Source organism: Balaenoptera musculus, chromosome 1, assembly GCF_009873245.2.
Source record: "Balaenoptera musculus isolate JJ_BM4_2016_0621 chromosome 1, mBalMus1.pri.v3, whole genome shotgun sequence".
Lineage (NCBI taxonomy): Eukaryota > Metazoa > Chordata > Mammalia > Artiodactyla > Balaenopteridae > Balaenoptera > Balaenoptera musculus.
In genome coordinates this window covers 105,486,824-105,512,473 of record NC_045785.1, presented here as the reverse complement: position 1 = coordinate 105,512,473, position 25,650 = coordinate 105,486,824, and the positions used below count along the sequence as shown (strand labels likewise).

The 25,650-nt window shown below is 42.2% G+C and overlaps 1 protein-coding gene across 1 annotated transcript; it reads right to left on the bottom strand.

Annotated features, from left to right (window-relative positions):
- Positions 1–1,096: 1,096 nt before the first annotated feature.
- Positions 1,097–8,348, bottom strand: LOC118884274 (3 beta-hydroxysteroid dehydrogenase/Delta 5-->4-isomerase). The gene is made up of 3 exons (XM_036831810.1): positions 8,204–8,348; positions 4,276–4,440; positions 1,097–1,908 (listed from the first exon to the last, which is right to left on the bottom strand). The coding sequence occupies exons 1-3, from the start codon at positions 8,346–8,348 to the stop codon at positions 1,097–1,099; spliced, it is 1,122 nt and encodes a 373-aa protein (XP_036687705.1).
- Positions 8,349–25,650: the final 17,302 nt, after the last annotated feature.

The window sequence follows — 25,650 nt, the reverse complement described above, 5'->3', positions numbered from 1 at the left end:
GCCAACACACATAGATCCAAGTGCGTTCTAGGGACCTTCAAGGACACTGGCATTGGCAGTGGAGGCTGGCTGCACCTTTGCTTCTCCCTCTCCTCCCAGCTGACAAGGGTATGAAAACCTCCCAGATTCCCCCAAGGGGGCTGTCCTTGGTCCTAGGGTGTCTCCTGCACAGGACCGGGCAAGAAGTAGGTGACCCAAGGGAGCTGGGCTCTCCCAAGGATCAGTACCCCATGTCCAGTGCTCTGCTGCACCGCCGACAAACCATCCACCACCCCGTCCCCCCTTTTGCTATAAATTTTGGGCAGTTCAGGCTACACAATTCAGCGGATGGATAAGGGTTTTCAAGTCAGTCCATCTGGGTTAAACGGTCTCATAGCAGTTAGCGTGACTGTGAACGAGTTTCCTTATTCATCAAAGGGAATAGTCATCCCTACCTCATAGGTTTCTGGTGAGGGTTAAATAAGTGATCTATGTCGGTCATCTAATGCATGCCTGAAACGTAGTAAGTGCTTGGTCAATCCTAGGTTCCCCTTCCCGACACTTCTGCCCACCCCCCAGCCCCGAGCTACTTTTCTAAATAGGAGGTGCTGATTGGGCGGGGTGGGGAATAAAAAGGTATGCAATCACGTAAACCATAACTTCCTCAAGATTAGTCATTAAAACGTTTATTACGTTCATTGAGCTGTGTGAAGGAATATGAACTTTTAAAAGAAAAGGAATGCTTTTGCATTTAACAAAGGAAATGGAGCTAACAGGCAAAACTCTAAGTTAAAAGAAGCCCAAATAGCTCAGAATCGTCAACTGAGACGGTGGCACCAGCAGCTGCAGCAAATCACCTTGTCTGGCCGTCCCCTGGAGGGAGGGTAGGGCAGAAAGCTTCCCGTTGGGCCAGTGACAGGGAAAGGTTTCTGGTGGAGGGAGGAAGACAATAAGATGATCAAATGATGATCATCATTTTATCAGATGATCATCTGATAAAAGGGAGGCAGGAGGACCCGGGCTTGTGCCTGTGTTGTTTGCTGCATGAAACCGGAAGGGGAGAGCGTGACAGGCGTCTCCTAACCATGCCCACATCCACATCGTTCTCACCCCCAGATCAGTGAGTCTTTGTTTTCAGGGTCTCCTTGTGCTGTTTCACCAGGGAGCCGACCCACTCCTTGGTTTTCTGCTTGGCTTCCTCCCAGGTGAAGAGGGGCTCGTACCCCAGCTCTCGCTGAGCTTTCTTATAGGAGAAGGTGAACACACTGTTTGACAGGGTTACCAGGTGGCAGTTGAAGGGGGGTCGATATCTGTAAATTGGACTGAGCAAGAAGCTCACTATCTCCAGCAGGAAGGCAAGCCAATACTTCAGAGAAACAGGAAGGCTCATCCCGGAATCCAGGCAGAGGCCCCATTCTTTGCCCAGAGTGTAATTGAGGTCATCATAGCTTTGGTGAGGTGTGCCGTCTGAGATGTAGTAGAACTGTCCTTGGATGCTTGGGGCCTTTTGGGGGTCCCGAAGGGCCCTCAAGGCCAGAATGTGGGCCCAGGCCACGTTGCCAACATAGACTGGGTTGACTCTGGAGAACTTGCAGTGATTTGTCAGGATGCCATTGTTCTTCAGGGCATTTTCCACGTGGGCAAAAAGTAATGGGCTCCCCTCCCCATAGATATACATGGGCCTTAAGGCACAAGTGTACAAGGTGCCACCATTTTTAAGAGCCCACCCATTAGCTCCCAGCACAGCCTTCTCAGCAAGCTTTTTGCTGTATGGGTATGGAGAGGACCATGCCGTTTCAAGATGCTCTTCTTCGTGGCCGTCCTGGATGATCTCCCTGTAGGAGTTGGGCCCAGCCACCTCTATGGTGCTGGTATGGATGAAGACTGGCACACTAGCCTGCACACAGGTCTCCAACAGGAGCTGGGTACCTGCCCACGGAGAGCACACCGTCAGTGTCAGGAAAGCCATGCCATGGACCATGTCTGCCCCTCACCCTCAAGTGAGGTAGCTATTGCACATGAGGAGTGCATTCTTGTGTGTTTCTGGCTGAGATCAGATTATGCTAAAGCCACAGGACGAAAGCAAAAATGAAAAGAGGCCAAGATCTGGATTCTGGAGAGCAAGCATTTCTAGGCTTTTGGATTTCGTGGACCAGTGTACGTACTTTTAATTTCAGAAAAGGACAACGAGTTGCCACTTTATATTTTGCAGAGGAAAGAGATTTTAAAATGATCATTTATCCTGTCTACCACCTCATTAAAGATAGGCTATTTTAACTTAAAAAATTAGGAGGCCATACTCTTAGAATAAGGACAGCTCTGGTCCTTAGGCAAAAGAGGACAGCTGAAGGATTCACATCACACACACACACACACACACACAGAGTTGTATATAGGTAATATATACTCTTAAGTACGCATTGAATTGTTCGTATTTTTCTCCTTTTTTTTTTGAAGACCAATAAAAACTTGTCACAAGGACTTTTTTTTTGAGTCACTGAGCAAATGATTGGTGGGTTCTGGGGAGAAGCTGGAGATCCAGACTCTGTTTCTGATTGTGTGTTTCCTACAAAGTCCACTGCTAATTGTGGCTGTGGCTTGTTTACCCAGGTCTGAAAAGTCGGGGTGGCAAAGCTTCCTTTTGCTTAGCTTTCTGGAGCTAGCACTGGCCTTGTGTGTTGAGCCGGAGGAAGAAGCAGAAAGGAGTGCGCCCTCTGCTGGTAATATCTATCATGGGAGGATCTTGCAGAATCCCTTTATCTGGGTAGAATTTTAGCTCATGGAGGTAACCCAGAGCGCCTTCCTTACAAGAAGGAAGCAATTTCCTGGGCAAAGCATCATTTTTGGGTGGTATTTTAAAAAATCCTTTTTAAGGTCTTTGTGTAATTTGCTTTTCAGGAGAGACAGCCTCCTTTTTAAAAAATTAAATCTAGAAGCAGAGAAAATTCGGAGCTAATTTACCTGCAGAGGGAGAAATGGCCATGATTGTGAAGTATTTTCTAAACCTGTCAGTGATGCTAGTTTTAGTCAATGGAGGCCTCTAACACTTCTCAGGGATTTCAAATCCCCTGTTGTTGGGAGCCGTGGAGAGTAGAAGTTATGGGAGGGGGGCCGAAAGCTCAAGACTGGTTAAACTTAGCACCCTCCTGGCAATATGGGGGTGACCAGGGGTATGGCTTAGTTGAAACTAGAAATGGTCTTTTTTGAGACTGTGCAATTTTAGGCTGGAGATGCAAAAGCAATCAGTTGCTTTAGATAAGGAGTCTCTGAGTAGACTAACTCTGGCAGGCAGGGCGTGGAAGGCAGATGGACTGGGGTGCTGTGGTCCTAGAGAGACTGGCCTCCAGGGGTCAGAGGGAGGATACTACACAGCAAGCTAATAAGGGATTTAAGCTAATCCCTTGAGTGACTGTGTCTAGATTTAAAGTGAATTGGAAAGCCACAGTTCAGAAAGAGCCACCAAGCATTTAAGGGATGAGGATCTGAAGAGGGTATACTTTGGGCACCTGGCTAGGAGCTACTCTTCAGTAATAGATCTGGTAGTGAGCTGAAGAGATGGTATTACGGATAATGGGAAATTATTCTTGCTAAGAAAATATTACAGGAAGACAAGTGCTGGCTAATTCTGTACTGCCAGACCACTGTGAACCAGCTTTGCTAGTTCTCTTGTGAGGAATCCTTCTAGGGGCTGAGCAGGAGGGCTCTGGCATTCTCTTTACCCTTATTATCCTTCCTTTGCAGGAAGTCCTTATTATCCTTCCTTTGCAGGAAGTCCTGCCGGAAGGAAACCAGCCCAGAGCTGTGGCCCGTCACTCCTAACTGACTTGGGGGCACCTCATACCACAGAGCTCTTAGTTCTTGGCTGTATGGTGACCCTCAACTTACAGCCAAACAGAAAAGCTAGCATGATGCCCAAGGAAGCACTTGTAAGGTCTGGTTCCAGCCCAGTGGAGACAGGAGGTGGCTGGATAGCAAGAGTTTGAGGTTGGAGCTGAGTCAACACTTGATTGGACCAGCAGAAGGGTTTTCGTGGCCTTTGGACTCACACAGGCGTGGGTTTAAATTCTAGCCCTTTCACTCCTCCCCATAGGGCCTTGGACAAGTCACTTAGCCTGTCTCAGCCCTAGTTTCCTCATCTGAAAAACTGAGGATGATGACCTTGAATCTCTGTTGGTGGTGATGAGGAAAATTACTTGGTGCCCACCCAGCAGGTGTTCACCAGCCTCCTCCTCACTTATCCCAGCTTCTGACCCTTGCTTGCCCACTTCCCTTCAGCTCCGCCCCAGGATCCTGTACCTTTCACATTGACGTTCATGATGGTCTCTCGCTGGACGGCGTTCATGACGTCGATGACAGAGGCGGTGTGGATGACCACCGAGGTGCCCCGGCAGGCTTCCTTCAGGCACTGCTCATCCAGGATGTCTCCTTCCAGCAAGGTCAGCCTGATCTTGCTCTGGAGCTCTGTGTGAACAGGAGTCAGGTCACTGGAAGGCTTTCTGGATCTGGAAGATTCCTGATGACCCAGGTCTTTAAGGACAGGTAGATTGGGGGGGAATGAGGAGTGGGGAGGGGGGAACATCCCATGGAGGGACCAAGTCAACAAGGGCACAGAAATCAGAATGTGTAGCATGTCTTGGGAAAGAGCAAACATCTCTTTCCATCCCATCTCATTCTAAAAAAGAGAGTTTGAGCAGTGAGGAGTCAACAGTGCCTGGAACACAAAATTGTTAAAGAGACTCATGGGGAGTTTATAAAATTCATTAAGGAGAGGATCTGCGTTTAATTCGGTAGGGAATGGGGAATCCGGTATATGTTTGGAATTAAAGGAGAAGTGTAAACAGAGTTGTGCTGTAGGAAGCGAACCCTGGCTGCAGTATTATAAAGTGGATCAGTCTAGTGTATATAAGAGAAAGCAAGGTGACTGAGGGATTAATCACACCGTCTGTGCCACAGTTCACATGGGGAAGACTGGAACCGGGGATCCAGGAGTGGGAGCCGAGAAGGGGAGAGGTACACAAGGTTCGACTTTCAGACCTTACCTTGCCAGGTCCTGGTTCTTACTGGTGATGGGCTGGGAGGAAGAGTCAAAGGCAGCCCGAGTTTTTCCCACTTGAGTGATCAGGAGGATAGTGGTGCTTATTAACAGGAATTTAGGATGGGCCCGAAGGATGGATTTAACTGAAAGAGCTCTTATTAGATATCATCAAAAGCAGATATCAACGCTGAAAATGAGCCAGCCACCGAGGGACTAACATTCTGGCCATCTAGCCAAGGGTTGCAGAGACGACATCAGGGTCTCTGGCTCCTCTGAAGCCCGTGGGAAGTGGCGCTACTGTGCACTACTGGTAAGTAAGATCATCACCTCAGATTAGCCCACGTCATAAATGCCACGCTACATACAGTTTGTATAAATAACCTGCACTTATTTCGTGCTTTTTATTTTGCACACGACTTTCAGCTTTCTTATTTCCTTTCACAGCTATCTCATGAGATAGGGATTCTGATTTCCACTTTACAGGCAAGGAAACCAAGGCTCAGAGAGGGTGAGGAAACGCCCAAGTCACACTTCTAGTGAAGACTCTAGCCTGTCCCCCCGCCCCTCCGCCTTCAAGCCTTGCTTGCGCTCCCGTCACCCACACACAGGACTGGCACTTTTCTGGGGCAGAGTAAGGACGTCAATTTAAATGAAATTGGCAATGGACGGCAGAGAACAGTGAGAGAGAAATTCAGAGTGAAAAATTCAGGGCTGCAGAATTTCCTTCTTGGGTTACAACTTGGAAGAACCTTAAGCCTGCTCTCCTTAAGCCTCTGCAACATTAGCTCCGCCCCAATGCTTCCACTCCAAAAAGGCCACGAAGTGAGAGAAAGGCAGAGGAATTAGCCGCAGAGTGGAATTTTCTGATTGTGTCCCCACGTCTGCCCTGCCCCTCCCTTACTCTGCCTCTCTTTCAAGGCTAACTTCAGCAGACTGGCTCAAAGGAATTGCTATGCCCTGAAGCCCAAGGCCAAGGGAGGAAAGACCTCTTACCCATTAGTATGCAGGGCTGTAGAGAGAACAGCAGAGGGCGCTGTGGATGCCTCAGCGGTGGAGCCCTGGCTTCCTCCTCCAAGGCTCTGTGGACTTGGCCAGTGTTTTGCATAGACTGAATATGCAGTTGCTTACGTGGTGTGAGCTGGATTGGAGGGAGGCCCAGAGAGAAGCTACTAGACAAACTAGTGGTTAAGAGTACAGACGCTGCAGCCAGACCGCCTGGGTTCAAATCCAGCTTTGCCATTTTCCAGGTGGGGGACCTTGAACAAGTTAATTAACTTCTGCAACGTCTGCATGTTTGTGTCCCCTCAAATCCATTTGTTGAAATCCTAATGCCAATGTGATGCTGTTAGGAGTTGGGGGGATCTCTGGGTGGTGATTAGGTCATGAGGGTAGAGCCCTCACGAATGGGATTAGTGTTCTTATAGAAGAGACCCCAGAGAGATCCCTCGCCCCTTCCACCATGTGAGAACACAGTGAGAAGGCGTGGGCTATGAACCGGAAGAGAGCTCTCACCAGGACTTGACCCTGCCTTGATTTTGGACTTCCAGACTCCAGAACCGTGAGCAATACATTTCTGATTATAAGCTACCCAGCCTGTGGTATTTTGCTGCAGCAGCCTGAATGGACTGGATTCTTCTGTGCTTGTATTCTCATCTTTCAGAAAAGAAGGACGCTGTTCCCCATCCCAGAGGGTTGTGATGAGAAACAAATGAGTTGACACACGTAAAACACTTAGCGCAGCGCCTGGCACAGAAAGAACACCGTGAGTGGTCTCTGTTATTATCCTGACAGAGGCCCCTGCCCACCCATGACAGCGCCTGCCTTATTCACGTTGGGGAGATGTTCCTCTTAGGTTGAGCATTGCCCTCTCTGGGCATAAGTTGTCAGACTGCAAATATTGCTGAGATGTAGGGATTACAAACGGTTGATGTTGATCAGTTGTGAATTTTTTTTTAAAAATCAGAGACGCTGTTGAAGCAGAGGATAGAGGAAATAGGATGTTTGCAGAGGTCAGGGGAGAGAAAAGGAGAACAGAGCGGTGGGCAGGGTCCAGGAGAGCGGGCTGGGGAGGGGGGGCTTTGCGTGGGGAGAGGGGTCCTCTGGGCAGCCAGGGCCTGCATGTAGATAGCCAGTCCACTGGGGCCGGGGAGGGGGACAGGGAATTGGTTTGGGGGCGCCTAAGGGGGAAATGGCAGAAACTGAAGATTCACTTTGCCAAGCGTCAGCCCTAGGGCCGTGTGATTGGAGTTCTAGTCTAAGCTCTGCTACCCATTAATCCGGGTAGCAAGTCGCTTTACCTTTGCGGACCTCAATTTCCTCATTGTCCGGATGGGTGTTACCCCTCTCCTACCTTCCTCACAGGGTTACTTTGAGGATCTGGGGGGCGAAACAGGTTGGAAAATACACTATAAATCAAGCTTTTGCATTGGCACCATGGGCAGCAATCTGGAAAGAGAGGCGTGAGCTGCTTCAGCAGATTCTGCAGTCACTGCCTTGTGGTGATGAAGAGAGAGGCGAGTGATAAAAAGAGATGTACAGGGAATCCACGCGAGGTGTGTCTGCACTCATGCTGCCTCTTGTTCTGTTTCTGGCTCCCTTGTTGCAGGCCTGCGCATGCTCTGCACTTCCCTCTCTCCTGCTCCCTCTAATTCTCTCTCTCTCTCTCTCTCTCTCTCTCTCTCACAGACACACACACACACACACACACACACACTCGCTTCACCTTCTCTTCCTTCTATTTCACCATCACTGGAGATGCTCAGTGAAGCCACAGAAAGACCAGAGCAACCAAGAGGGGCGGGGACCCGCTGGTGGGGTCTCCAGGTTAATGGCACTTGCTCGCCCTTTGCAGATGGTACATAGCAAGTGACAAGACAAAAATCATCAGAACATTGAAGACTCGTTGACAAGGGAGAAAACTGAAACATGGTTTTCTGGATGAGAAGAACAGAGGCTGAAGTGGCTGGTCTACGGCCACCCTCTCTAATCCTGGGTCAGGACCAGAATCATCTCCTGACACCATCTGTGATTACACCATGGTATTACCCCATCTGTAATCTCCTTTCTGATAACATGGGATCAGCCTTGATTTGACTACAACTTTCCTTAAGTTGCTAGACAAGAACCCCCTCCCCACACCTATGCAGGGTTTAAAATGGAGCTACACACCCATGACTCAAGTTCACTTACTAGAAAATTCCTCCCGAACTTCTGGTCTGAAGACTTTGTCTAGCACCCGGATCTCCTGCAGCTCCTTCTCCTCCACCAACAAGCGGACGATCCTCTGACCCAGAAACCCTCCTCCTCCTGTCACAAGGCAGCTCCACCCTGCCATGGCCAAACCTGGGCACGGAGAAACACTTGCCAGGAACCAGAAAACACTGGGGAGCAGTTTGGATGAGAGGATGACACAGGAGAGAGCCTAAAAGAAATGTCAAGTGATTACATGCTCATAAAACCCCACTGTGTTCCTTCTACTCCATTTTTGCAAAAATCCCATGCACCCCCTCCCAGGAGTAGCTGAAAGAAAATGAAAAAGCTCTAACCTGTTAGGTTGTTGCAAGCCAGATGAAAGAGCTGGGTTCTGGTCTCCTGATCTCCCAAAGACAGGACTGAAGGGAGCTTTATGTGTTGTTGCCTCTGACTCAGCCCACTTCACCTTGAACTCTTACTCCATACTCATTGCTCACCCCTGGTCACTTCATCAAAAAGTGGTGAACTTTTAACTTGTATCTCTCATTCCTCCAAAGCACAGGAAGAGAAAGCAAGCTTCAAGGCCACAGTGTGATAAAGATTCTTGGTTCTACCCTCAACAGGACTCGTGGAGGTCAGTGTCCACTGTCTGGGATCCACAGTCTGTAAACTTAAGCTAGACTGGGAGAAATCTCCCAGCACAGTGTGAATTGCTGCTTTGTGCAGTAAATACATCTGGGTGGGGTGGGGCGGTGGAGGGTGCCTTCACTATGGAAGGCAATTTTCTTTCCCACCCAATATATCTGGAGCCTCAATTTCGATTTCCCCCTGGAGAGCTCTGGGTTTCTCTAGGAAGAGAACCATTGAAGGGAAGCTATCTGGTGATAACCACCTAGTTCTGTGACCTGTACAACGAGAGTAGGTGTATTGCTGTTAGCTTAACTGACACCATCTTGGTCCCTTACAGTTCTTCCTGTACTTTCACTGACCCTACTCAGAACTATGCAGTGAATTACTTCTCTGTCATCAAGGGCTTTGTAATAGATATTAATAGATTTTGTTTAATAACTATTAAGGCCAGGTGGCCTCTACGCTCTGTTAGTCCCCAAACAATGATGAAAACCTTTGCTGACGTATTCTCGGTGCCCATGTGACTAGTTACCCCTTCATAAATATTAATGTAGGAATGCACGTCCTGCTTCCAAGCGCTGACCCTCATACCCTAGGTTAGTTATAAAATTGTCCTGATGGCCCTCAGCAGTGCTGAGTGCAGCTGTGAATGCCTCTGGATCATTGTTTACCAAACCCTACTCTGTAAGTTACAATCTAATAAACTGATCCATTGATTACATGGAGCTGCCTGCCTCATTTTTCCTTCTCAAGATGTCTCCTCAGTTCGATGGGCACTTTTTCTTCCCTCTGTCCTCCAACAGTAGAGATCTGTAGCTGTGGGCCACAGTAGCTTTTATTATGAATGTTTGCACTCACCCCAGATTTTGGTTGCAAAACCACTCTCAGTAGATTCTGTTTTTTTTTTTTTAAATTTATTTTATTTATTTATTTATTTTCTTTTGGCTGCGTTGGGTCTTCGTTGCTGCACGTGGGCTTTCTCTAGTTGCGACGAGCGGGGGCTACTCTTCGTTGCGGTGCGCGGGCTTCTCATTGCAGTGGCTTCTCTCATTGTGGAGCATGGGCTCTAGGCGCACGGGCTTCAGTAGTTGCGGCACACAGGCTCAGTAGTTGTGGCTCACGGGCTCTAGAGCACAGGCTCAGTAGTTGTGGCACACGAGCTTAGTTGCTCCGTGGCATGTGGGATCTTCCCGGACCAGGGATTGAACCCGTGTCCCCTGCATTGGCAGGCGGATTCTCAACCACTGCGTCACCGGGGAAGACCCTCTCAGTAGATTCTTGAACTGAAGATGCCTATATGCTTCAGAAGCCTGTGCCCAGAGATGCCCAAATACCACCGCCATAAGCTTCGCAAGATACTGTCAAAAAAGTGAGGTGTAATTTACGTGCATTAAAATGTCCAGATGTTAAGTGTTAGTTCAATGAACCGTTACAATTATGTACACCTATGTAAGAAACCACCCAAAACAAAATATAGAACATTTTCTTCCCTGCAGAAAACTCTTTCCTGCCCCTTTCCAGTCAATTCCCATCCTTCCAATCTACCCCAGAAACAACTACACTCTGATATTTAGTGGATAGATACTCTCCTAATTTTTCTTCTAAATTTATGGGTCTGGGTATATATTTAAACATAGAATCCATTTAAAATTAACTTTTGTACACTGAATACAAAAAAATTTACTATTGTATTCCTTTACTGTCTATCCATTTGCTTTCATCAGTTTTTTTTTTGTTTTAATTATTTGCTTGCTTATATTTACTTTGGGTTTAATTTACACTTCTGTTTCAAGTTTCTTATGGTCAAAGATTGGATACTTGATTTCTTCTTTTTGACAATGTGCATTTGCATTTAAAGCTGCAAATTTCCCTCTAAGCATTGTATTAGCTGCATCCAACAGTTTTGATATATTAGATTTTTGTCATCATTCAGGTAAAAATATTTTCGAACTTACCTGTGATTTCTTCTTTAATGTGTGAGTTACTCAGAGCATGTTGTTTAATTTCTAAAATTGGGGATTTTTTAGGCATCTTATTGTTATCAATTTCTAATATAATACTATTGTGGTCAGAGCATATACTCTGTTTGACTTTGATTTTTAGATATTTATTGAAACTTGTTTCGTGGTCCAGAAAAAATGGTCTATCTTGGTGAAATGCCGCATGCTCTTGAAAAGAATTTTTCGCGTTTCCATCAGTTGTTGGGAGTAATGCTTTACAAAGAGTGGGTTTGACCCCCTACTCCAGGTCTCTCCCTCTCCCCATGTTATAGACATTCTCCTCTTCCCACTAGGGACCTGACTCCCAATGCCTCAAACACACTTGCTTAGGAAAGGTTGACCCTAGTCACTGAGTTATAGCATCTTGTTCCCTGAAGCTAGCAGCACTAACTAAAGGCCTTTGTCTTGCTGAGACCCATAGAGCCTATCTGAGGCCACCAAAGTGCATCATACAGCTTTGCCTGCTCTAGCAATGCTGTTAAGTGAACCATATACATCCCCCGTCCTCTTCGAGGCTGGCGTTTGTACCCATTCCCCCAGCTGCTGGGAATGTTGGAGGCTGGTAGATTTCAGCTAGTGTCTCTCTGGGAATTGCCTTCAGCCAAAGAGCCAAAAGAACAAGAGTTCAGCGTCTCTGAGTGGAACCAATAAACTCTACAGACAGTGAGAAATAAAATAAAGGGGAAGGCAGATGGGGACCACAACATCACCTTTCTTTTATTTCCAAACATTTTTACAGAGATGTAATTTACATGCCATAAAATTAACTTGTTTTAAGTATACAATTCAACTATTTTAAGTAAAATTATGAACTTGTATAACCATCACCATTGTCCTGTTTTGGAACATTTCTATCTCCCCCAAAAGATCTCTTGTGCCCATTAGCAGCCACTCCTCATTCCCACTCCCCAGCTCTGGGCAACTTTTTTTTTTTTTTAATTTTTATTTATTTATTTTTGGCTGTGTTGGGTCTTCGTTTCTGTGCGAGGGCTTTCTCTAGTTGCAGCAAGCGGGAGCCACTCTTCATCGCGGTGTGCGGGCCTCTCACTATCGTGGCCTATCTTGTTGCGGAGCACAGGCTCCAGACGCGCAGGCTCAGTAGTTGTGGCTCAGGGGCCTAATTGCTCCGCGGCATGTGGGATCCTCCCAGACTAGGGCTCGAACCCGTGTCCCCTGCATTAGCAGGCAGATTCTCAACCACTGAGCCACCAGGGAAGCCCCTGGGCAACTTTTTTTTTTTTTTTTTTTTATATATACAAATATTTAATTATGTACTGAAAATAAATTACAGGAAAGAACTTTAAAATGCAACAGAGGACAAAGTCACGATAAACATTCCTGGGCAACTTTTAATTGACTTTCCGACTCTATAGATTGGCCTTTTCTGGACATCATATAGATAGAATCATACAATATATGGTCTTTTGTGTCTGGATTCTTTTACTTACCATAATATACTTTTTTTTTAAAAATAAAACAGATAAGCAACAAGGATATATGGTACAGCACAGGGAATTATAGCCATTATCTTGTAATAACTTTTTTATTGGAGTATAATTGCTTTACAATGGTGTGTTAGTTTCTGCTGTGTAACAAAGTGAATCAACTATACGTATACATATAACCCCATATCCCCTCCCTCTTGGGTCTCCCTCCCACCCTCCCTATCCCACTCCTCTAGGTGGTCATAAAGCACCGAGCTGATCTCCCTGTGCTATGCGGCTGCCTCCCACTAGCTATCTATTTTACATTTGGTAGTGTATATATGTCCATGCCACTCTCATTTCATCCCAGCTTACCCTTACCCCTTCCCGTGTCCTCAAGTCCATTCTCTACATCTGCATCTTTATTCCTGTCCTGCCCCTAGGTTCTTCAAAACCTTTTTTTTCTTTTTAGATTCCATATATATGTGTTAGCATACGGTATTTGTTTTTCTCTTTCTGACTTACTTCACTCTGTATGACAGACTCTAGGTCCATCCACCTCACTACAAATAACTCAATTTCGTCTTTTTATGGCTGAGTAATATTCCATTGCATATATGTGCCACATCTTTATCCATTCATCTGTTGATGGACACTTAGGTTGCTTCCATGTCCTGGCTAAACAGAGCTGCAATGAACATTGTGGTACCATAATATATTTTGGGGGCTCATTTGTGTTGTAGTATGTATTTCATTCCTTTTAGGTGTTGAATACTATTTCATTGTATGGATATCCCATATTTTGCTTATTCATTGACCATTTGATAGTTGGAATGTTTCCACTTCTTGCACTATTATGGATAGAGCTGTTATGAACATTCACATACAAGTGTTTGTGTGGATACTTTCATTTCTTTTGGGTAGATAACGAGGAGTGAAATTGTTGGGTCATATGGTAAATTTATCTTTAACTTAAGAAGTTGCCAAACAGTTTTCCAAAGTGGCTGCATTTCCTACCAGTAATGAGTGAGTGACATTTCTGTTTTTCCACATTGTTGTTTCTTCATATTCTCCAATTGACATTGTGTATTTTTTAAATTATAGCCATCTTAGGGAGTAAGAAGTGGTGTCTCATCATGGTTTTGATTTGCATCTCTCTAATAACTAATGATGCTAAGCATCTTTTCATATGCTTATTAAACATTCCCATACCTTTTAGGTGAAATATCTATGTGAATCTTTTGTCCATTTTAAAATTGGATAACTTATTTTCTTGTTGTTGATTGTATTTTATATTCTAGATACAAGTTCTTTAATAGATATATGATTTGAAAATATTTTCCCAGTCTGTAACTTATCTTTTCATTTTATTGATAATGTCTTTTGAAGAACAAATATTTTTAATTTTGACGAAGTCCCATTGTTCAATTTTTCTTCTTTTCCCACTCGTGTTTCTGTCTGACTCAAGGTCAGAAAGATTTTAACCTGTGTTTCCTTCTAAGATGTATATAGTTTTAGCCCTTCCATTTAGGTCTATGGTCCATTTTGAGGGAATTTTTGCATGTGGTGTGAGTTAATGGTCTAATTCTGATGGTCAATTGATTTTGACAAAGATGCCGAGTAACTTCAGTTGGGGAAAAGTGTAGTCTTTAAACCAATGGCACTGGGACAACTGGATTGTCTACATGTTCAGGAAGGTCAGGGCATGTTATATAAATGGGGCCCATCTGGGTCACCACCGGTGGGCATCAGAGTTTGGGAAGAACTCCTCAGCATGGGTTGAATAATATGCTCTATCAGGAAAACTCACAAAGGCCAAGGGTAGGCAAAGGAATAGAGGGCATGATTTCCCACACTAATGGGACTCCCTCTATCTTCCTGTCTGTCTCTCCAATCTTAGGGGTAGCAATTTGCGCTGTGTCCTCCCCTCTTTTATGGATCCAGGAAGAGTTGTTGATTTTTCAGTCTGTTCAGCTTTTTAACCTGTTGTTAGGATGGAATGGCAACTTCTAAGCTCCTTGCCTGCAGAACCTACATGTATTATCTCCTTTAATTTTTAAAATAAACTTTATTTTTAGAAGAGATCAGGTGTGTTCAGGATGGTATGGCCATAGACATAAAATAAACTTTATTTTTAGAGCAGTTTTAGTTTTACAGCAAAATCAAGCAGAAAGTACAAAGTGTTTTCATATACACACACCCACAGCCTCCCCAACTATCAACACCAGAGTGGTACGTTTGTTACAATCATGGACCTGCATATAGAGTTATCACTCGATGTGCATAGATTACATTAGAATTCACTTTTGGTGTTGTACATTCTATGGGTTATGACAAATGCATAATGATATGTATCTACTATTATAGTACCACGTAGAACAGCTTCACCGCCCTAAAAGTCCTCTGTGCTCCACCTAGTCATCCCTTTCTCATTCGTAAACCCTAGCAACCACTGATCTTTTTACTGTGTCCATAGTTTTGCCTTTTCCAGAAGGTCATATGTTGGAATCATACAGTAGTTACCTTTTCAGATTGGCTTCTTTCACTTAGTACTATGCATGTAAGGTTGCTCCATGTCTTTTCATGGCTTGATGGCTCATTTCTCTTTAGCTTTGAGAAATATTCCACTGTGTGGGTGTACCACACTTTATCCATTCACCTACTAAAGGACATCTGGGCTCTCTATTATCTTCCATGGATCTATTTATCTATTCTTTCACAATGCTACACTCTTTTGATTACTGTAGCTTTACAGTAAGTTTTGAAGTTGGATAGTGTCAGTCCTGTGACTTTGCGCTTTTTCTTTAATAATGTGTTGGCTATTCTGTGTCTTTTGACTCTCCATATACTTTAGATTCAGTTTGCCAATATCCACAAAATATTGATAACTTGCTGGGATTTTGACTGGGATTGTGTTGAATCTATAGGTCAAGTTGTGAAGAACTAACATCTCGACATATTGAGTCTTTCTATCCATAACACAGACTAGCTCCATTTATTTAGTTCCTTTTTGATTTCTTTAATCAGAGTTTTGTAGTTTTCTTCATATAGGTCTTGTACACATTTTGTTAGATTCATACCTAAGTATTTTCTTTTATTGGGTGCTAATGTAAATGCTACTGTGTTTTTAATTACAAATTCCAATTGTTCATTACTGGAATATAGGAAAGTAATTGACTTTTGTACATTAACCTTGTACCCAGTAACATTGTTATAATAACTTATTATTTCTAGGAGAATTTTTTTGTCTATCACATTTTCTACCTAGACAATCATGTTATCTGTGAAAAAATACAGTTTTATTTCTTCCTTCCTAATCCGTATACTGTTTTTTCCCTTTTCTTGTCTTATTGCATTAGTTAGGACTCCCAGTGTAATGTTGAAAAGGAATAATGAGAGGGGACATTTTTGTCTCTTTCCTGATCTTCTTGAGAAAGTGAAAACTTCCTCACCATTAAGTGTGATGATTGCTGTAGGTTTTTTGGTAGATTTAAAAAATCAAGTTGAGGAAGTTTCCCTCTATTTCTAGTTTGCTGAGGGTTTTTATCATTAATGGGTGTTGGGTTTGTCAAATATTTTTCTTCATCTATTGATATAATCATATGATTTTTCTTCTTTATCCTGTTGATATGATGGTTTTACATTAATTGATTTTGGAATATTGAACCAGTCTTGCATACCTGGGATAAATCCCACTTGGTGGTGATGTATAATTCTTCTTACATACTGTCGCTAATATTTTGTTGAGGATTTTTGCATCAATGCTTATGAGAGATATTGGTCTGTAGTTTCCTTTTCTTTTAATGTCCTTGTCTGGTTTTAGTTTTGGGGTAATGCTGGCCTCAGAATGAGTTAGAAAGTATTCCCTCTGCTTCTATTTTCTGGAAAAGATTGTGGAGAATTGTTATGATTTCTTCCTTAAATATTTGGTAGAATTCATCAGTAAACGCATATGGGCCTGGTGCTTTCTGTTTTGGAAGGTTATTAATTACTGGTTCCATTTCTTTAATAGATATCAGCCTATTCAGATAGTCTGTTTCTTCTTGTGTGAGTGTTAACAGATAGTGTCTTTCAAGGAATTGGTCCATTTCATTTAGGTTATCAAATTATAGGCATGGAGACATTCATAGTATCCCTTTATTATTATTTTAGTGTCCATGCAATCTGTAGTAATATTCCCTCTTTCATTTCTGATGTTAATAATTTGTGTCCCCTCTTTTTTTCTTAGTTAGCCTTAGTTATCAATCTTTCCAAACATCCAACTTTTGGTTTCTTTGATTTTCCCTGTTGATTTTCTGTTTTTAATATCATTGACTTCTGTTCTAATTTTTGCTCTTTCTCTTCTTTTGCTTACTTTGAATTTAATTTCCAAGACTATGAAAGAGAATATATATATATAATATAAAAAATGAAATCAGTTTGCTATACATCAAAAACTAACACAACATTGTAAATCAACTATACTTCAATAAAATTTTTTTTAAATTAAAAAAATAGAATTATGTTATTTAATCTCCAAGTATTTGGAGATTTTCCAGTCATCTTTCTGTTATTTGTTTCTAGTTTAATTGGCTTCTAGTTTAATTCCACTGTGGTCTGAGAGCAGACACTGTATTTTTTCAAGTCCTTTATATTTGTTAAAGTGTGTTTTATGGCCCAGAATGTGGTTTATGTTGGTGAGTGTTCTGTATGAGCTTGAGAAGAATGTGTATCCTGCTGTTGTTGGATGAAGTAGTCTATAGATGTCAGTTATATCCAGTTGATTGCTGATGCTGATGAGTTTAGCTATGTCCTTACTGATTGTCTGCCTCCTGGATCTGTCCATTTCTGATAAAGAGGTATTGAGGTCTCCAACTATAATAATGGATTCATCTATTTCTCCTTGCAGTTCTATCAGTTTTGCCTCACATATTTCGATGCTCCATTGCTAGGTGCATACATGTTAAGGATTGTTATGTCTCCTTGGAAAATTGTCCCCTTTATCATTATGCAATGCCTTTTTTTATTCCTGATAACTTTGCTTGCTCTGAAGTCAGCTATGACTGAAATTGTTATTGAGACTTCCACTTTATTTTGATTAGTTTTAGCATCGTATATCTTTCTCCATCCCTTTACTTTTAATCTATACGTGTCTTTATATTTAAAGTGGGTTTCTTATAGATAATGTGTAGTTGGGTCTTGTTTTTTGATCCACTCTGCCAGTCTCTGTTTTTTAACTGTTGTATTTAGACCATTGATGTTTAAAGGAAGTATCGATATAGTTGGCTTAATATCTATCATATTATAAGAAATAACAAGTGTTGGCAAGGATGTGGAGAACAGGGAACCCTCCCTTGTACATCACTGGTGGGAACATAAATTGGTGCAGCCGCTATGGAAAACAGTATGAAGGTTCCTCAAAAAATTAAAAATAGAACTACCATATGATCCATCAATTCCACTTTTGGGTGTTTATCCAAAGAAAATGAAAACACTAACTTGTAAAGATATATGCATCCCCATGTTCACTGCAGCATTATTTACAATAACCAAGATATGGGAACAATCTAAGTGTCCATCATTGGGTGAATGGATAAAGAAATTGTGGTATATATGGAGAGTTAGTTTAAGGAAATGAACGTTATATCTTCTTGGATTGATCCCTTGATCATTATGTAGTGTCCTTCCTTGTCTCTTGTAACATTCTTTATTTTAAAGTCTATTTTATCTGATATGAGTATTGCTACTCCAGCTTTCTTTTGATTTCCATTTGCATGGAATATCTTTTTCTATCCCCTCACTTTCAATCTGTATGTGTCCCTAGGTCTGAAGTGAGTCTCTTGTAGACAGCATATATATGGGTCTTGTTTTTGTATCCATTCAGCCAGTCTATGTCTTTTTGTTGGAGCATTTAATCCTTTTACATTTAAGGTAATTATTGACATGTATGTTCCTGTTACCATTTTCTTAATTGTTATGGGTTTGTTTTTGTAGGTCCTTTTCTTCTCTTGTGTTTCCCACTTAGAGAAATTCCTTTAGCATTTGTTGTAGACCTGGTTTGGTGGTGCTGAATTCTCTTAGCTTTTGCTTGACTGTAAAGCTTTTGATTTCTCCGTCGAATCTGAATGAGATCCTTGCCAGGTAGAGTAATCTTGGTTGTAGGTTCTTCCCTTTCATCACTTTAAATATACCATGCCACTCCCTTCCGGCTTGTAGAGTTTCAGCTGAGAAATCAGCTGTTAACCTTATGGGAGTTCCCTTGTATGTTATTTGCCGTTTTTCCCTTATTACTTTCAATAATTTTTCTTTGTCTTTAATTTTTGTCAGTTGATTACTGTGTGTCTCGGCATGTTTCTCCTTGGGTTTATCCTGCCTGGGACTCTCTGTGCTTCCTGGACTTGGGTGGCTATTTCCTTTCCCATGTTAGGGAAGTTTTCGACTATTATCTCTTCAAATACTTTCTCAGGTCCTCTCTCTCTCTCTCTCCTTCTGGGACCCCTATAATGTGAATGTTGTTGTGTATAATGTTGTCCCAGAGGCCTCTTAGGCTGTCTTCATTTCTTTTCATTCTTTTTTCTTTATTTTCTTTCTTTCTTTATTCATTATTTTTTCTTTATTCTTTTCATTCTTTTTTCTTTATTTTTCTTTATTCTTTATCCACGACAGTGAATTCCACCATTCTGTCTTCCAGGTCACTTATCTGTTCTTCTGTCTCAATTATTCTGCTATTGATTCCTTCTAGTGTATTTTTCATTTCAGTTATTGTATTGTTCATCTCTGTTTGTTTGTTCTTTAATTCTTCTAGGTGTTTGTTCTTTAATTCTTCTAGGTCTTTGTTAAACATTTCTTGTATCTTCTCGATCTTTGCCTCCATTCTTTTTCCGAGGTCCTGGGTCATCTTCACTATCATACTGAATCCTTTTTCTGGAAGGTTGCCTATCTCCACTTTACTTAGTTGTTTTTCTGGGGTTTTACCTTGTTCCTTCATGTGGTACAAAGTCCTCTGCCTTTTCATTTTGTCTCTCTTTCTGTGACTGTCTCTCTCCTTTCTTAGGATATCAATTATCCTTCTTTCTTAAGTGGTTGCCCTAGAGTTTGCAATATACATTTACAATGAATCCAGGTTCACTTTCAAATAACACTATACCACTTCACGGGTAGTGTGAGTATCTTATAATAACAAAATATTCCTAATTCTTCCCTCCTGTCTCTTTTATCATTGTTGTCATTCATTTCACTTATACATAGGCATATATATAAATATATATATATAATTGTTACTTTGTTATTTTGAACAAGCTCTTATCTGTTAGATCAACTGAGATAAGAAAAATAAAAGTTTTTAACTTCACATATTCCTTCTCTAATGCTCTTTCTTTGTGTAGATCTAAGTTTCTGACCTATACAATTTTCTCTTTCTCTGAGGAGCTTCTTTCAACATTTCTTGCAGCGTAAGGTTACTGGTAACAAATGCTCTTAATTTTTGTTTGTCTAAGAAAGTCTTTATTTCTCTTCAGTTTAAAAAGGCAATTTCACAGAATACAGAATTCTATGTTGGTGTTCTTTTTTTTCTCTCAACACCTTGAATATTTCACTCCACTCTCTTCTTGCTTGCATGGTTTCTGAGAAGGATGTAATTCTTATCTTTGCTTCTCTATAGGTAGTGTCCTTTTTTTCTCTCTGGCTTCGGTCAAGACTTTTCTTTTAATCTTTGATTTTCTGTAATTTGAAGATAATATGCCTGCTTGGTGTTCTCTGACCTTCCTGGAACTGGGGTTTGGTGTCTGACATTAATTTGAGGGAAATCCTTAGTCATTATTGCTTCAAATATTTCTTCTTTTCCTTTCTCTCTTCCTTCTCTCTCTCATATTCGCATTACTCATACAATACACCTTTTATCGTTGTACCACAATTTGGGGATATTCTGTCCTGTTTTTTTTTCCAATATTTTTTCTCTTTGTTTTTTAGTTTTGGAAGTTACTATTGACATATCTTGAAACTCAGAGATTCTCTCCTCAGCCATGTCCACTCTGCCAATGAGCCCATTAAAGACATTCTTTATTCTGTTACAGTGTTTTTGATCTCCAGCATTTCTTTTTGATTCTTTCTTAGAATTTCCATCTCTCTGTTTACATAACCCATCTGCTTTTGCACGTTGTCTACTTGGCCCATTAGATCCCTTAGTGTATGCATCAGAGTTGTTTTAGATTCCTGGCTTGATAAATCCAACATCCCTGCCATATCTGAGTCTGGTTCTGAGGCTTGTTCTGTCTTTTCAAACTGTATTTTTCTGCCTTGTAATTTTTTGTTTAAAGCCAGACACGATGTACTGGGTAAGAAGAACTCTGGTCAATAGGCCTGTAGTGATGTGGTGGAAGGGTGTGTGTTGGGGAAGTGTTCTACAGTCCTATGATTAGTCTTGGTCTTTTGGTGAGCCTGTGCCCCTGGACTGTGAACTTTACGTCTCAGTCCCCCCTTCCCCCGTAAAGTGGGACAGGATTGCTAGAGAGGGCAGGAGTTGGGTATTTCCGGTCTCCCAAGTTGGTTAGGCTCTGATAAAACCCTAGTAGGTGAGGGTCTGGTAAAGTGGTTTCTTTTGAGGGCAGGCCTTGTTAAGAACAGTTTGCACTGGTGTATATCAAAATGGTTACTTTCCCCTCCCCCTGCTTGAAGCTCTAGGGAATTTTTCTCTGATATTCACTGTGAGAACCTAGTAGAGTTCCTGTAAGTAAAACAAAAGTATTGGGTGGGGGGGGGGGTCCTCCTCTGACTGGGTGCCCTCAGAGTTTTTTAACTCTCGGACGTGTCCACACCTAGCCTCCAGAAATTCATCAGTTACAGTTCAGGTTTTCTTTCTTTTTTTTTTTTTAAGGTTGCCTTTCTTTCTTTTTTTTTTTTAATTAATTAATTTATTTTTGGCTGTGTTGGGTCTTCGTTTCTGTACGAGGGCTTTCTCCAGTTGCGGTGAGCGGGGGCCCCTCTTCATCGTGGTGCGTGGGCCTCTCACTGTCGCGGCCTCTCGCGTTGCGGAGCACAGGCTCCAGACGCGCAGGCTCAGTAGTTGGGGCTCATGGGCTTAGTTGCTCCGCGGCATGTGGGATCTTCCCAGACCAGGGCTCGAACCTGCATCCCCTGAACTGGCAGGCAGACTCCTAACCACTGCGCCACCAGAGAAACCCCCAATTCAGGTTTTCTGATGCCAGTGCTGGTTTTCACTGAGGCTTCTGTTCATAGATTTCTGCTCAGATAAATTGTGATTCTCTGTATCTGCCAGTCTCTCCAGTTTGGGGGGGGGGGTGGTGTGCCCTGTGACCTCACTTTTCTGAAGGATCTAGAGAAGTTGTTGATTTTTCAGTTTGTTAAACTTTTTACTTGTTGTTGGAATGGACCGGCAACTTCCAAGATCCTTACCTCCTGGATCGGGAATCAGAAGTCCCCCATATTGTTTAATTTTCATGATGAGAATCCAAGGAGATTGGTATTATTATTTAGTAGAGGAAACAAAAGATGTTTTGAGTCTTGCCCAACATCTTGAGGACAGTGGAGTCAGAATCTGAATCAATACAACCTGACCCTGGGGTGACTCCAAAGCCGATCCTCTTTATCAGAAAACGATGCTTATCTTTTAGATACCCAGTGTTCTGTTCAATTGTTGAAACTTTCCAGTGGGGAAGATTTCTCTGCCTTCTTTATCCATGCATTCTAATGTAGGACATTTTTAGGGGCCTAGAAGTCCTTTCTGAGGTTTCATATATATCTCTTCCTGTGACTGTGGACATTCCACTGTCCACACTTCTGATGCAATGAGAACAGCCTTTGGCACTATCTTTATAACATCCCTGCTCATCTCCCTTGGGATCCTGGATCTTGGATCTAGCCCTCTGAGTTCGGAAGGAAAAGCAACTTAAAAAATGACACAAATGTGTCTAGGACCAAAAAAAGGAGTACAGTTATCACCCAGGTAGATGTATACAGGGAGAACTTATACTAGATTCTCTTGTAATGTAAGCTAACTCCATTATCTGCATCCCAAGTTGCCTTCTTGCTATATGCTATTGTGATTTGTTTCTCTCTTAACCCCAAACCAGTCTGGAATGACTCAGTCAAGCTGCCACCTGGTGATTTCAGGGCTGAAGAGACTTCCTGGCCATCATGCCTACTTAGAAGTCCCTATAATAAGTACAGTTATTACAGAGAAACTTGGGGAATTTTACTGCATGTTCATCAGCCAGCAATGTCTGAGCATGAAAAAAAATCTGATTTATGAGATTGTGGTGGGGTGGTTAGGAGAGTGGATGTTATCTTACCAATGATTTCTCTGGTTTCAAACCTTATTTTCAAGGCTGCTTATTTATTCTTTTGCACCACAAAAGACAATGCGGTTCTGAGATATTCTCATCTGATTTCTGACATAAGAGAATAATGAGACCAAAGTCATGGACTTAACACAAATTGGAAGAGGCTTCAACAAGTGGTATCTGAGACATAGTTCTGTGATCTAGAAGTGGAATTCCAGAGAATGAATTTCTAGGAAGTTCACCAAGCCCCAGTGGATGTGATGCTGAGTCCCAACTGGCGACAGGGGTATGAGGGTTGAGGAACAGGGAAGAGAAGAGCAAAGTCTATCTAGGTGCCGTCACATGCTGCTTGAGGTGGCTGGGTTGTCCAGTTCTCTCAGGAGTCTGCCCAAAGCCTGCCCACTGTCAGAGTCAATGTTCTTGGAGACCCCTGGGTAAGAGAATATTTCTCAGACTTTAATTTCTTCAGTTGGTTGAGCTCTTTAGTACTTTATTGAGAAAGCCTACATCTATCTAGTAAAACTATCCAATATGACTGAAATAAAGATGTCTCCTTTCTCATTTATTGGTCAAGGACTGGTATAGTCTAATTTGTTTCCAGAGTTCCTGAATCTCTTGTCTCTTTTCACTACCTCTCCTGGAGGTCAGTGCACTACACAGAGTAGACATTATTTAACAGGATCCTGTAGCATCCTAGGTCACAAAGACAAATATTTTAGGCTTTCATTTGTTTTTCTGTTCTCTCATGTCTCCGGCATTGGCTCTGTGAACTAGTTTCCCAAGATCCCTTGCAGTGGTGCATGAGTTAGGCTATACCAAGACCACCCCCACCCCATAACCCTTTTTGATCCTGTGAAGCTGCCATCTTTTCCAAGGCACATTGTTGCTACTCCAATCAGTGTGTTGAGGGCCTCCTGTCCCACAGTGCAGCTGTGACTGCCATGTCAGCCAGGCAGTTGCCCTTAGACATGGCACTTCCTTAGTATGTCCCTAAATTTTAGCATAAGCACCCCATCCTTGCTGCCAAATTAAGACCCCTTCTTGGCCTCAAAATGACCATCAGCCCAACAATGCAGGAGCCAATTTTAACTTTCAACTGAGTAAAAACTTAGGATCTAACACAAGGGTCATGGTCAATTATCTTTTTCCTTTTATCAACCCATTAACAATGACATCTAACTTAGTCTCCCAGGCCTCTTTTCAAAGACCATAATCCTATAGTCTACTACTCTTTAAGTGTTCTAACTACACTAGCTTTACTTTCCTTCTTTTATCTGGTTTGTCTGTTCTGCCCTGTCTCATAGATAAGGAATATGATTTTTGTTGGGGAATATTTTATATGGATAGCTCCTCTGTCCAGAGTGCAAATTTCCATAGTTATCTCATAGAGATATAGAGGATGTAAAAAAATATAGCTATTTAAGTCATTACTGATATTCCCTTTAAAGATTGTTTATTTAGAGAAGAATCAAAGGAGCTGATTATTTGGGAGTCTGGGTGTTCACTTCCCCTGTATTCCGGGTTCTGAATACACCCTAGTGTAGGCAAACAGGACTGTCTAATACCACCATACTTTATTTTCTCTTTATGAGTATGTAGGTGGCATATATTCCATACATTTGGGTTAGGCAGATGGCTATAGCATTCAGAGTTATGACCAGAGAGGCTGCTGCAGGACTGCGTTCTCTTTCTGTGTTTCCCATGCTATCTAATGTTCTCTTGACCTTGGTTATGTGGGATAAGCTGGGCAAAAGTGGAACTGTACTATGGCATGAGTTCACGCAGCAAAGTGTCGACCCAGGAATGATAGGAGACTTTTCATGTCTTTTGGCTTAGGTAGTGACCAGTTCAGCTTGGTTCTGTCCTAACTCACTGTTTTCCCTCTGGGACTTCTATACTTCTCCATATGTGACAATGCAGTTTGATCCAGCTTTGTCTTTTTGGATTAATTCATTTAACAAATATTTCCTGAAAGACTTCCATGGTGTTGGGCATGGTTCCATGCGCAGGGAATGAAGAGGTGACGGCAACTGATAAATGTTGCTGTGCAGCTGCAGATTAGCAATAAACAAACAAAGGATGAGTTAACTGCTAATTGTAATAAGTGCTGGGAGGGGAAAAAAAACAGGGTGATGCGATGAGTAAAGTAGAGCCTATTCTAGATAGGACAGTCAGGGAACCCTCACTTGTTTGGGGCAGTGACTTTTAAACTGAGATCTAAGTTTCTAGAAAGAGCCAATCATGGAAAGAGATTGGGGAAGGACATTTTATGTAGAGGGGATAGTAAAGGTGACAGTCCAGAGGCAAGAAAGAGTTTGGCTTGTTTAAGGAATAGAAAGGAGGCATTATGGCTGGGGCATAGTGAATGAAGGGGAGAGTGATGAAGCCTCAGCAAGAACAAGATCCTGCAGTGCCCTGAAGAGCTGATGATCAGTGTAGAATTGATACTGAGTGGAATGAGAAGCCATAGAAAGGCCTTAAACAGGTGAGGTATAGGATTTGCTTGTACTTAAAAAATCCATCAGATTGTTGTATAGAGAACAGAATGTAACAAGGAGTGAGAGAACATGGGGAAACCAGTTATGAAGTTATTTATTTAGGACACTGGAAATTCATCCTTAACTTTCTTGTTGACTTCAAGCGTCAGATATTATTCAGCTGGATGCCCCTGCTCTAGAAGTCTATTTTTGCTGACTACTGGTCTGGGGAATTTTTACTCTGGTAGGGCATCTATTCATTTTTCCATCTCTCCTTTCACCCACGTATCTTCAGTCCATCTACCCATCCATCCATCCATCCATTCATCTAACCATTCATCCATCTGTCCATCCCACAAACGTTTATTGAGATGCTGATATATGCCAAGACCAGTACCAAGTATATAGTTTCTTGCTCAGAGCCATGTACAGTCTATTAGTGGTGAGAGACAAATAAATAAACATAACACATTATAATAAGGATTGTAATAGTATAATGTGCAAAACACAATAGGAAACACTTAACAAGTAGCCAGGTAAGAATAGGTGACATTTGAACAAGGTCTTGAAAGATGAATAGGAATTTGCCAACTAATAATAATAAAAACTACTATTTCTTTTTTTTTTCCAAAGGAA

Excerpts from the sequence above, each read along its gene's own strand:
- LOC118884274 (XM_036831810.1), bottom strand. The coding sequence starts at position 8,348 with ATGGCAGGGTGGAGCTGCCTTGTGACAGGAGGAGGAGGGTTTCTGGGT. Across the intron at positions 4,441-8,203 it reads AGTTCGGGAGGAATTTTCTA|AGCTCCAGAGCAAGATCAGG; the intron begins GTAAGTGAACTT and ends CTGTTCACACAG. Across the intron at positions 1,909-4,275 it reads CATGAACGTCAATGTGAAAG|GTACCCAGCTCCTGTTGGAG; the intron begins GTACAGGATCCT and ends CTCCGTGGGCAG.